The sequence below is a fragment of the Lepisma saccharinum genome, chromosome 1, assembly GCF_977018435.1.
Source record: "Lepisma saccharinum chromosome 1, izLepSacc3.1, whole genome shotgun sequence".
Lineage (NCBI taxonomy): Eukaryota > Metazoa > Arthropoda > Insecta > Zygentoma > Lepismatidae > Lepisma > Lepisma saccharinum.
Window position 1 is genome coordinate 172,887,910 of NC_139229.1, and position 12,561 is coordinate 172,900,470.

The 12,561-nt window shown below is 39.0% G+C and overlaps 1 protein-coding gene across 4 annotated transcripts in view; it reads left to right on the plus strand.

Moving 5' to 3' along the window:
- The window catches only part of LOC146004114 (AP-4 complex subunit epsilon-1-like), a 42,738-nt gene that overhangs the window by 12,309 nt on the left and 17,868 nt on the right, over window positions 1-12,561 (plus strand). For 3 of the 4 annotated variants that reach the window (XM_083142795.1, XM_083142782.1, XM_083142788.1), the window contains exons 2-4: window positions 4,305-4,500; window positions 6,098-6,294; window positions 11,473-11,631. In XM_083142795.1, the coding sequence (XP_082998921.1) occupies window positions 4,419-4,500; window positions 6,098-6,294; window positions 11,473-11,631 (438 nt within the window). In that variant the 5' untranslated portion in view covers window positions 4,305-4,418. Of the gene's footprint in view, window positions 1-3,781; window positions 3,887-4,304; window positions 4,501-6,097; window positions 6,295-11,472; window positions 11,632-12,561 lie in introns of those variants that run through there. The other variant, XM_083142797.1, reaches the window with a different exon arrangement.

Below are 12,561 nucleotides of genomic sequence, written 5' to 3' on the forward strand. Positions count from 1 at the left end.
ACCTACAATTACAATGGGAGAAGTACTAAATTGTACACCAGCTAGAAGTGGAATCCTTGGATTCCAAAACGCAGAGGTGCAACAACGAATTTTGTCGGTGGGGGGGGGGGGGGCAAGTACCAGGGTAAAAGTACCAATAGCTGTAGTAGTAGTAAAAAATGACATTATTATTATTATTATTATTATTAGTAGTAGTAGTAGTAGTAGTAGTAACAGCAGCAGCATCAAAAACGTTATTATCCTCTTAAATTACGCAAAAAGGGGGTAGAAGTCGGTGCTAAAGTATTTGCTTGGTCAAACTATATGAAATATCTTTTCAACACGTTCAATTTCACATTAGCTAATAATGGAAAACAATCACACAAACTGTATTTTTGAATGGCAGAAAATGCACGATAAATGCATTCTGATTATAATTCTTTTCGTACACATGACATGTATAACTTTCATGTACATCATATGTTGAACACATATGAAACATGGAGCGACATAAAATAAGAAAATACATATGCAACATGCTGCCACTAAATTGTGTACAAATTCAAAATTTATTCAATACATATATGTACAACAGATGCATATTGCCTAAATATATTACATTACAGAAAACAATTGTATTGCGAGAAAAGCGTATATGAAAATTTTTAGATCCAATTTTTCCAAACTGAAAAGAATATTGATTTAATATGACGCAAATAATTTCACGGGGCGCAATGGCATTCTCTCTTTTATAGCTTTTTTTAAAAATTTAGATCGCTCAGCGTCCATGGCCGACTCCCGCCGCCCCCTAACTACGGCTCTGAACTTGACGAGATTGAGAAAACCAGACAGTGCGAGCGAAGCGTGCAAGAAAATTTTACGAAATGTATTTTTATTTGCACAATATTTGAAATCAATGGGGGGGCAATTGCTCCTATGTGCCCCCTGGAAATGCCCTTGGCCGTCAACGTTTGCCCCCTTAGAATTGACTTCCGTCGAAGGTTTGGGGGCAATGCCTCCCTGCTCCCCTGTAGTTGCGCCACTGTCAAAACGACAGCGTGGGCACTAGTCTGTTTGACAAAGGAAAGTTTATTTAACCACGACACGATACAATCAGCGATTCACGAATCAATGAAAAATAATTTTTGAAATTGACTGACATATTCAAAATTGTAGCACAGTACTATTGTACTTTGATTGTTCTGTCTTCATAACCACGAAATTTATGCCTCGTCAATATATTTCCCCCTTTTAAAAGCTTCTACGTTCTATTTAGTGAACATATTTCCATTTCCAAGCTGACTTCAAGCTACTCTAAATACTCCTGTTCGCGGTGCAGATTTCCATCACGGTTTCCAAGAAGATCAGTGAATGGAATGTTGTTTTCCAAATCCAAACTGTCCTTGCAGACAAGAGGGTGGGGGTAGGGGCTTTGAACGCCTGCGGGGCAAGTCTTTCTCATCTATGGAATTCCGGTAATTGTGACGTAGTGAGATCGAGTCCAACATCTCTGGGCAGAGAATGAATTGATACAACTCAGATGCTTGTATATTATCATTGTTATAGTGTGATAAACAACAAGAAATAAAGACGGAGCAGTTGCATCTTCCATTGATAAGGTGTTTATAAAGTGAACGCTACTGTCAGTGGCCCACCCACAATACTGTATATGACACGATTTTTGTGACAGCGTATAGTTAAAATAATAAATATATTAAAAATAATAATTATACTTGATGTAAATTAATTATGCAATATATAACTCAAATAATCTTAGTCCAAAATGATACTCATTGTTAAACCTTATTGCTTAATAAAGAAAATTTATTATTATTATCATTATTATTAACTTTCTTCACATGAATGAGTTAACAATTTCGTGTCATTTCAATGTATGAAATGCACGTGGTAAAGGAACCAGTCATTTCTTCAAACATCGCTAACTCTCTCATGAGGGCAGACCTCACCCTCACCCTCACCCTCCGAAGACTTGTGAGGGTGAGGGCGAGATCGATCCGTGAGGGTGAGGGCATGTGAGGGTGAGGGCGAAAGGAGAGTTGTGAGGGTGAGGGCGTGTGAGGGCGAGGGCGAAAGGCAAATCGTGAGGGTGAGGGCGTGTGAGGGTGAGAGCGACTTGTGAGCCGTGAGGGTGAGGGCGTGTGAGGGTGAGGATGAGAGGCAAGTCGTGAGGGTGAGGGCGTGTGAGGGTGAGGGCAAAAGGCGAGTCGTGAGGGTGAGGGCGAAAGGCAAATCGTGAGGGTGAGGGCGTGTGAGGGTGAGGGCGAAGCCAAGCTGTGAGGGTGAGGGCGACTGGTGAGTCGTGAGGGTGAGGGCCTGTGAGGGTGAGGGCGAAAGGCAAATCGTGAGGGTGAGGGCGTGTGAGGGTGAGGGCGAAGCCGAGCCGTGAGGGTGAGGGCGTGTGAGGGTGAGGGCGACTGGTGAGTCGTGAGGGTGAGGGTGTGTGAGGGTGAGGGCGAAACGCAAATTGTGAGGGTGAGGGTGTGTGAGGGTGAGGGCGAAGCCGAGCTGTGAGGGTGAGGGTGTGTGAGGGTGAGGGCGATAGGCAAATTGTGAGGGTGAGGGTGAAGCCGAGCCGTGAGGGTGAGGGAGGTTGAACGAAAATGACCACCTCTGATCAAGGGGGATTTTCGACTTTATCGGACGGGGAATTTAAAAGCTGGAAAGGGAATTTTGGGACAATCATAAGGGAATCTTCAGTCTATATTCCTTGTGACGCAGGAGCAACACTGGAAAGATGACAGCAGAAGTGATAATGGAGGGGTCGCGGGTGGGCTACGATTCTGAGAATAAATCCTGTTTCACTCAAGTTTCAGAATTCCAAATGTATGAAAATTCTAGCTCGATTGTTTCAACATTGTCTCCATGTATTTTTGTGATGCTTCGAAAAAAAATTGAAAATTTGTTACAGATTTTGGTTTCTGAACTTCCATTAATCCAACATGTCCGAAGTTTCTAGGGGGGTTTGAACCCTAGAAACCCCCCCTCTAAATACGGCCATGCCAGGCCTGACTAGCCTGTCTGTGCATAAAATCCGGGTACAAGTTGATTGTAATATGTCAAAGATGCTAAGATTCTGGCAAAAAATTAAAAAAACCTACATTATGTACTGCTCTGAGGTATTTTGTGATACTGCAGGCTCGATCAGGACTCAAACCTGGGTCTGTGACATACTGTACTACTGAACCAGTTCTGGTTTTGCTTGATTTTTTGCTGCCACTGTTTTATGTCTGTGGAATTAGCTTCGTCAGTGATAGTACAACATGATTTGTTGCCTTTGAAATACTGACGATGAGGATTACATGCATGTGTAATGTTTACCCAACAAATAATACATCATATGAAATTTTTTATAAATTATGGTCTCTGATTGGCTGGGAATACACAGAGGCTGGATGAAGCATGGAAGTTTGTTGCAATTATTCACTCATCCATTCATCATTTTATTAATTCTAACAATTACATGTAGCTTATTGATGTAGAAATCTGATGAAAAATAACTAGATAGAATAGAAAGTATGAGAATTGTAACCAATAGCCATGTTACCTTACATTCATTTTGTTCAACTTGTAACGAACCTGAGTGTTTATGGTTTTGTATTTGTAAAATGTTGAGATTTTTAAAATGATTGTTATTTCAAATAATGTTCAGATTATCACAGACAACTATAGTTAGACTGGTAAAGTTGTTTTTGGAACTTGTACATATGTTTTCAAATACGTCATGATCTGTTCGTGTTGACGTCACTTTTTCCATCTCGGCAGAGGAAGTTTATGAACCCACCTGGATATTTTCAACTAACGACGGGTGGTGGTGTTGCAAAAAAGAAGGGGAGGAATCAACAAGAAGTTGGTAACGGGGAGAATTCTTCTTGCCGATAAGTTGAAAGTAAGGAACTAATTATGTAATTAGACTTTTGCGACTTTTGAGTGAATTGCACAACGTTAGTTTGAAAGTTCTAGTGCTTTAATTCTTAGTGTTATGAGAAACTGATTATCTATGTGTATGCGGTTTGTAACCTTATATAATAGAAAAATGCATATGCAGGTGTGAACCTACAACAGCGTATAATTTCAGATATTGGTGGTGTTATACTTGTTACCCAGCAAGCCCATATGCGTTACTAACATTCTTACGTTCCCGACAAAAGGACTAGCCGACTAACCTTGTGATGACTGGTGTCCTACCAGAGGACGTTGCAAACTACTTTAAAGCCTGTTCACATAGTATATAATAATTATATTATTATACAGTTATAAAATTGATGGTAATTATGCTGTTATTCTTTCCCCACATCTTCTTGAAGGAAGAGAAAAAGTTGGTGCAAGAAAGTTTGCAGATAGTGAAGCAGAAGCTGTCCGATCCTTCCACCAAACCTCTGACTACAAGAAGTTGTCTGGCACTTGTCATATACTGTGAAATGTTAGGCTACAAAGCTGAATTTGCCTACATACATGCAATTAAGCTAGCACAAAGCAGCAACTTCAAGTACAAGAGAATAGGTGAGTAGAAAGTATAAAGTGCTTATGAGCAAGTGGCATCCTCAAAATCACTCTAAGTTTATTGGTGATGTCACGACAGATGATATTGCCTCAAAAATAAATTGTAGTTCAGGTAAATTCAGATTTACAGTAAGATGTGTGGATATTCACTCCTTATGTTGATAGTAATTACACTTTATATTCAGTTAGTAGTATGAGTTGGAAATCTGTGAAAGCATGAAGTTTGAGATTAAGAACAACATTCTTTTTCTGTGTAATGATGCACATTACTTGTCGAAGTAACATTTTCTCCTTCACACGTAATATCAGGTTTACTTCCATTGATAATTGCAAAAGTTGACATATTGCCACAAGTTTTTCTGTACCTTTTACACATATGCAGGAATAAATAACTGTATATGGCCTAGCCACTACTTCTTTGAACCAAAACCATGCCATTACCTTTGCGAATATCTGCTATTTGTGCTTGCAATTTGAAATTGTTCAGAATAGAATGTCATTTTGTAAACGTTATGTTGCAACTATGTCATATCAATCAACTTGAGTTTTGCTTATAAATAATCAAGCATTAACATATGGGTTAATCAGGATATTAAAACATTTGACATGGAGTTCACTTTTGCAACTAATTTTTTCACAGAATTAAAGAAAAATCTCAATTAAATTTTTTTTTATGATATTCAATATCCACAAAAATGTCAGTTCGCAACTTGTGTATGTTGCAGGAAAACCTGGCCTGGAACAATTTCTATTTTTGTTGTTTTAACTTTTCTATCTCTTAGGTTAATAGTGACTAGGAGGATGAAGGATGAAAGAAGTAGATAATGGACAAATACATGTCCTTGGCTCACCAAGTTTTTGAACCCTGAAAACAGAAGTGCAGCCAAATTTGTTTGCGGTTGTGGAACACAATCTTTGTTGTTTTTTTTAAAGCACTTGTAATGTCTTTCTTGGATTTTTTGTTAAAGAACATAGTGCATTACTCAGAGATTTTTTTTTCCATAACGACATTACTCTATTGAACACTGCTTTTTTAAAATTTTGAGAATGGTTGGGTATTGGTCTGTAATTCTTGATGTCTGTTCTGTACCCTCTCATGTGTATTGGCCTAATTTAATAATTTTTAATGTTTCAGGGAAAGCATCCTTTTGTGCAGTTGCAAAATATGTATTACTTACATTTGCTACTTACAAAAATAAGACACGGATGTATTTTGTATTTTTGTTCCTTAGCATTGCTTTTCTGTCACTTCTTTGCTAATCACAACAAGGAGGATGAGTGATGATGATCTGATGAAATTTGATGAAAAGAACACTCAATAAAGAACCCATATGCAAACACTGCAAGGGCAGAACTGGTAGAGTGTAATGGTGAAATTGCAGTGTTATGCATCATTACTGTGTTTTGGGGTTGTTTGGATTGAAGCAAATAAAGTAACTTAAATATATTATTATTATTAATATATTATATTATAATTATAAGGTGAAGAAATAAACCAAGAGCAGGCACATGTTGGTTTATTATAGGTAATTGTGAAGCTGTAAATTGATGTGCCTATTGTTTATTATTTTGATTTATCACTGTTGCTCCTTTCTAGGATATTTGGCATGTTCTTTCCTGCTGAATGAAACCCATGAGCTGGCAGTATTGTTCGTGAACACCATTCTCCAGGATCTCCAAAGCAGGCATCTGCTGGTGATTGGAATGGCTTTGGCTGCCACCTGCTGCTTGATTCCTCTAGAAGTTGCTCCTGCAGTCCTCCCACTTGTTCAGAAGAAGCTCGATCATCCCAACGTTAGTGTTTAATCTGCTTGAATGGGTAAAAAAGGGTCCAGATTCACTTAAGGTGTGCAGTTGAAAATGTCCTTTGGTTTTGACAGTATTCCAGCAATCACATCTGATTGTCCGTTGATGTTTGTAAGTCCACATTATGCTCATGTAGGCAAATTGATATTGGATCTATATTTTTAAGCAGGATCCAAGCCACTGTGCAATGTTTCCTTACTGGGGATTGAACCAGGGATTCCTTGATTACCAAGCATTAACATTACAACTATGTGATCTTGGAGGTTCATCCCTTGTTGTGTTAAAAAAATAATTCTAGACACTGCAGTTGATTGGGAATGGCACAGAGGTAATTCTATTGCCTTGCAAAATAGGGGTATTGGGTCGGGGTTAATTCCATGGTGGGTTTGCACAGTGGTTTATATTGTAGGTCCAGTCTCGATTAGCCTATCTGAGCATAAAGTACACTTTGATTCAATATGGTGCATTATGTCTTATAAGTGCTTCCATGTGAAATCAACAAGGTCCTCAACCTTACATTTTTTGATTCATTTTAAATTTAACATACTGAAAGGGACACATGAGGTAGGAAAAATATGCAAAGTTGCAGATCCATTGCAGTTTTGCAAACTATGAGATTTTGACCATTTTCTCCATCTTGTTAGAGGCCGCGGTGGCTCAGTGGGTAACGCGTCTGACTACCATGCTTAAGGTCCCGGGTTCGATCCCCGGCCCGTTCAAATCCGGAAACTTTTCTAACGGTGAAAGCGGCCCCGGTGCCCACCCAGCGTCGAATAACATGGGTACCTGGGGGAAACCCTGGGGGGTAAAGGCGCTCAGGGGCGTGATGCTGATCACATCACCCCCACTCACGACCGGATCAAGAAAGTGTGGGGCGTTACCCCCACACCCCCTATACGCCTTCATGGCGTGGTGCTATGCACAGGGGAACACTTTACCTTTTACTTTTTACCTTTTCTCCATCTTGTTAACTTTAAAGTGTAATGTTTTGGCAATCAGAGCACTTATAGAAGTAATTTGGACGGCGTTGGAAAGGTGTTGAAGGGCTCTTTCACAAGAGATATTGCACATCTATATCAGGATGAAACAAAAATTGAAGATGGTGTAAAGAAAACTTTGGCAGCCATTTCCTTAAAAACTGTTTTTTTTTTTTTTTTTTTTTTTTTTTCAAAAAATTATGTCACATACGCAGGGTGGCGATAGACCTGGAAAAGTCAGGGAATTTTGTCTTGATTGACCTTTTTTTATGCGATGGAATGAATGTGCCAGGCTTTGCTTTGAAAGATGTCGTTATGAAGTACTAAATGGGAACAGGAAATCTTGGGCTAAGTCTGAGCATCAACTTTTAGGTCTGTTTTATGGACAACACAATTACAGTGCCAGAAACTAGTGATGGGAGGTGGGGAGGGAGAGAGAGATTTCCGGACGGGTAGAAAAAATTATAAGCCTCTAAACATTACGTGGAAAATGCAAAATGCATTGAGTTATCATTTTTTCTTGTCTGTATGGGAGTAGTAAGGGGACAGGACTGTCAACAAATATATGGGAAGGGGGGGGGGGCATATACCACTATGGCACCATCTGATAGTTGTCAGACGTCGTAGTACGGCATTTTGTCCGACATTCTGAAGGAACGTGAAAACAAATAAGAGCACTATGCAACCCTGTAATTTGTCGAATGTCGTGGTACAGCATTTGTCAGTTGAACATTTTAGGCTCAATTGATGCATATGATTTTTGTCTGATATCGCCGTCAGACTAACGTTGAACTTTGACAAAATGTCTCACTACAACATGCGACAAAAATCACATGCATGACACACTTATGGAATCGATTGTTCTTGGATGTCTTCGGACTGCAAAATCTGACGAAAATGGCACGCATAAACAGAGCCTTGTGCACTCAAGTTTGTCTGCTGTGGTACCACATTTCAATGAACAAATTTTTTGGCTCCGTTTAATCCTGTGATTTTTGTGGAACAATAGCTGTTCAATATTTGTCATTCTGCGACATCCGACAAAAATTGCATGCATTGCACTCTTATGAATCCGATGTTTCTTGGATGTTCCAGTATGATATTTGTTGTCGTTTACAATGTTTGTCAGATGGAACATCCAACAAAAATCACATGCATAAACGGAACCTTAGTCTGCTGCACCACTGCAAATATGCTGCTGGAATGTTATTACTCTTCGGGCTCACTTAACCTTATTTAATGTAGCAATCCCTACAAAGGTTTTCTTTCTTCCCCATGGCGTAATACTGGTTTTGCACAAGTTACGATGCGTTTACGACGACATTGAACTATTCTTCAATATCAAGAAGAATCCAACAAATCAAGATATATGTTGAATAGTATCACAAAAAAAGTGAAACAGAAATCTGCATTGGTAAAGGTTATAAAAATTTGACAAACGGATGCTCCTAACCTCAAGTTTTCTGCAACATTCGTATTGCAATGAACATTCCTCTCTGTCCTGCCTGTTTAAACTTGTGAGAGATGGATATTAATCTGTCACTGAGTCAAGTTAATGTGCAATGTTATGAAATAAAATACTAATAATAAATATGTAAATATTTTAATATTATAATTACACAAATCATTCAGTCCTAAAAGCATATGACTTTCTTCAGTAATTTGAAGTTTCTCTGCCAGCCCTGATAAATTTTTACATTTCATCTACTGATTTATAGAGGGGCATCCAGAAAGTAAATTCCAATTAGCAGGGACCTTGATTTCTTGCAAACGTGATAACAGAGTAAAATGTTAATTGCTGCGAAGTAGTGTGTATGAATGTGCAGAGATGTCTGGACACATTTTTCACCCGTTCAAAATAGTGAAATAATGCGAATAAGGCATAAAATGTGAATTGTTGGCATTTTTCGCCAATTTTAAAAACTGTACTTAAACAACGAAGAAATACCTTGAAATCTAACATTCTTGTATTTTTTTAGGCTTATAGAAACAAAATGTGCCATATTTGTGTGTATAGAACGTGCAAGTTTTCCAACATTTTAATCCAATAGAAAATTATAATGCATGTTATACATGAAAAAATTCCGATATTAAATCACATTTTTCCCACGATTTTTTAACTTCTATCAGAATAACTTGCACTACAGAGCAAAGTGGCGGGGTTCTGACAGGAGATCGAGTTCGTATCTACCGTCACACGGGAGCCGCATCATCAGTATTTTTTGGCACGAGAAGTGTTTTGAATTACCAAGCTAAGTGTTGGCAGGGATTGAGTGCTCACCTACCACCACAGGGGAGTCGTAACATCGACATTTGTAGAGGGACAAATAATGGAAAATAACTTCCTTAAAAATTGGTTCGAACATATCAAACTATCACGAAAATACGTAGACAATGTAACCTACAATTGAAAATGATAATTTAAAAGCACAATGGAAGTGTACGTTTTGGTATATTTGTCAGGAAAATGTTCTAAATTAAAAACACGAAAATTTGAAAATATAACACTAAAAAGTAAAAAAAAGAAAGCTAATGCCAATTTTTGATGCCTTAATATATCAGTATCTGTCATGTGAGATTGATTGATTGATTTAGAATTTGTGGGTGCGCCGCCAAGTATGGGCATTATGCACCCTTCAGTATATAACTGGAACTAGGAGAAACACTTAGTCAGGAAACTCTTTATTGACATGTTACAGTTCATATGCTACATACTACACAACACCCCATACTAAAACACGCAGTCCGCATGTAATGTAGTAGACGTTCTGGTGAACCCCGGATGAATGTACGGAGGAGGGGAAGGTACAACATGTCAGTTCGGCAGTGCACCTCAAGTGGCATCCCGTGCGAACAGGAAGATGTAGTGAGCTTGCCATGCAAATTACATCACTGTTTGCTGGATCAGCATCGAGGAAGTATTGTCAGTTGTGTGTTCATTAGGGACGTGGGTGCAGGTATAGTCAATGTACAGGTATTCAACTGCAGAATTGGCCGATGCTCATTTCATGTATGGGTTAGCAGACTGCAATAGTAGTCGTGCTCAGCTTTTGTACCGCAAGAAATATCCAGAATGACAGTGCCCATACAGGAGAATGTTTCAGGCAATACATCGTCGTCTGAGGGAACAAGGAACATTCACGCCTGCCACATGTGACAGGAGGAGGCCGAGAAAGACGAGGACACCACAACTGAAGGAGGCAATTCTGCATGCCGTTGAAGGCGAACCAAGTGTCAGCACAAGACAATTAGTAGCCAGACGTAATGTGGACCACGTGACTATCAGCATCACTGTCAGCAGCCAATTTCCCTGCATGAGTAATGTTCTGTGAATTGTTTCGCCAGCAATGTGCAAACCCTGACTTTAGTGTAACTGTGCTGTTTACTGATGAGGCCTCCTTCCAACATTACCAGATTGTGAATTCCCACAATCAGCATGTATGGGACGACTCGAATCTGCATGCGATTGTGCAAGCACGTCATCAACACTGGTTGGCCGTTAATGTGTGGTCTGACATTGTGGGTGATTGCTTGGTGGGGCCCTATGTGCTCTTTCCCTGGCTTAGCAGACGAACATACAAAGCGTTCTTATGGAACACCTATTGGAACAAGTGCCACTCGATATACGACGACACATGTACTTCATGCACGATGGATCTCCTGCCCATTTCAGTGTGAATGGCGGACATTTTGAGCATTTCTTGTGAACCTGTTTGTCTGTTACCTACAGATCTGGTGTGCAGTGTTCTGGTATGGGGTGTTGTGTAGTATGTAGCATAGGAACTGTAACGTGTCAATAAAGCATTTCCTGACTACGATGTGTGTCTCTAACCCCCCAATTTCACCTGGGGTCAATGCCAATGTCTCCCATCATGTTTCCCGCCACTTCAGATGTGGGGATGTGGCATCTGACATCTTTTTTGACATTCCACACTACACCGCTTTCGCCTCATACACAGTGTGCAGCATTTTCGAAAATGCACTCTAATGCGACAATGACACATTTCCGGCCCCATGTTCATATAACATTATTTCATCGTCTCCATGTGAGGAATATTTTCCACCATCAGTTTATATAAAATATGCAGAAATTAATATATTGTTTACTGAAAATTTTTTATGTTTAATTGAAAAATCTGTAATGATGTTGAAGGTGTGATGTAAGATCATGTTTAATTTTTCTCTACAGGAATACATCAGGTCTAAAGCTGTGATCGTTATGCATTATTTTTTAAGGAAGTGCTCTGAACAGTCCCTTCATTATATGCCTCAAGTAAGAAGCCACCTTTCAGACAGAAACCCTGCAGTTGTTGCTCAAGTGCTTCACTACTTGGAGGATGTGGCTCAGGTAATTACCTTAATGAGAAGTTAAGCTGATCCCATTCAGTAGCTCCTTGCCTTAGTAGCCTGTTATTACATTGAGTGCCTGACTCACAATCTCAGCTACTAAGACTTTGGGAGCATATTTTTGTAATTGTGTTTTGACTTTCCACTTGTTTAAATTAATCACAATTATGAGTGGTGATATAGATCTTGAATAAGCCCAACAAATTGAGGCCTCACTGCAGTTCTAACTATCAATTTTTCTTCCATTGATTTGTATACAGTGGAACCTCGATTTTACGTTTTTCAGGGGACAAAGCTGAAAAAAACTAAAATGTGGAAAACTAAAAATCTAGGAAGATTTTATAATATTTTGCTACGTTGGGACCATCAAGACTGAATGTATAATATGGGAAAATGTAAAATCTGGGAACATAAAATTGGGGTTTCACTGTATACTGAGCTGCTACTGATGTATCTCTGTAAGAAACTGTCACCAATACTTTTCTGGAGTCTTGAGTATTTAGCAGATAAAAAATTTCCTGGAAGTTTTGTATAATTTGCGGTTATTTTTATTTTGCACCAGTATTTTGTGCAGTGAAATTAATATTGTGATTAAGTTACAGCTGTTTTAATTTTCAGATTATCTTGTATGTGAAGTTATGAATTTTTCAAAGTATAACTTTTGTAAAAAAATTGGTTCATTGTAGTTTCAATTTAATGTATATACGAGGTCTAGTCAAAAAAAGAATGAGAATGAATTTTTTACTTACGAAATACATTAGGCAGGGTCCAGGTTGATATGGTCTTTTTCGAAGTAGTCCCCATCGAGTTGTATATACTTGGCCCAACATGTCTGCCAGTCCTGGAAGACATGCTGGAACCCGTTGGCATCATCTTCAGAATTGCCTCCGCCTTCTTCAGAACAGCCTTTGATGAGTTGAAAAGCTTGCCC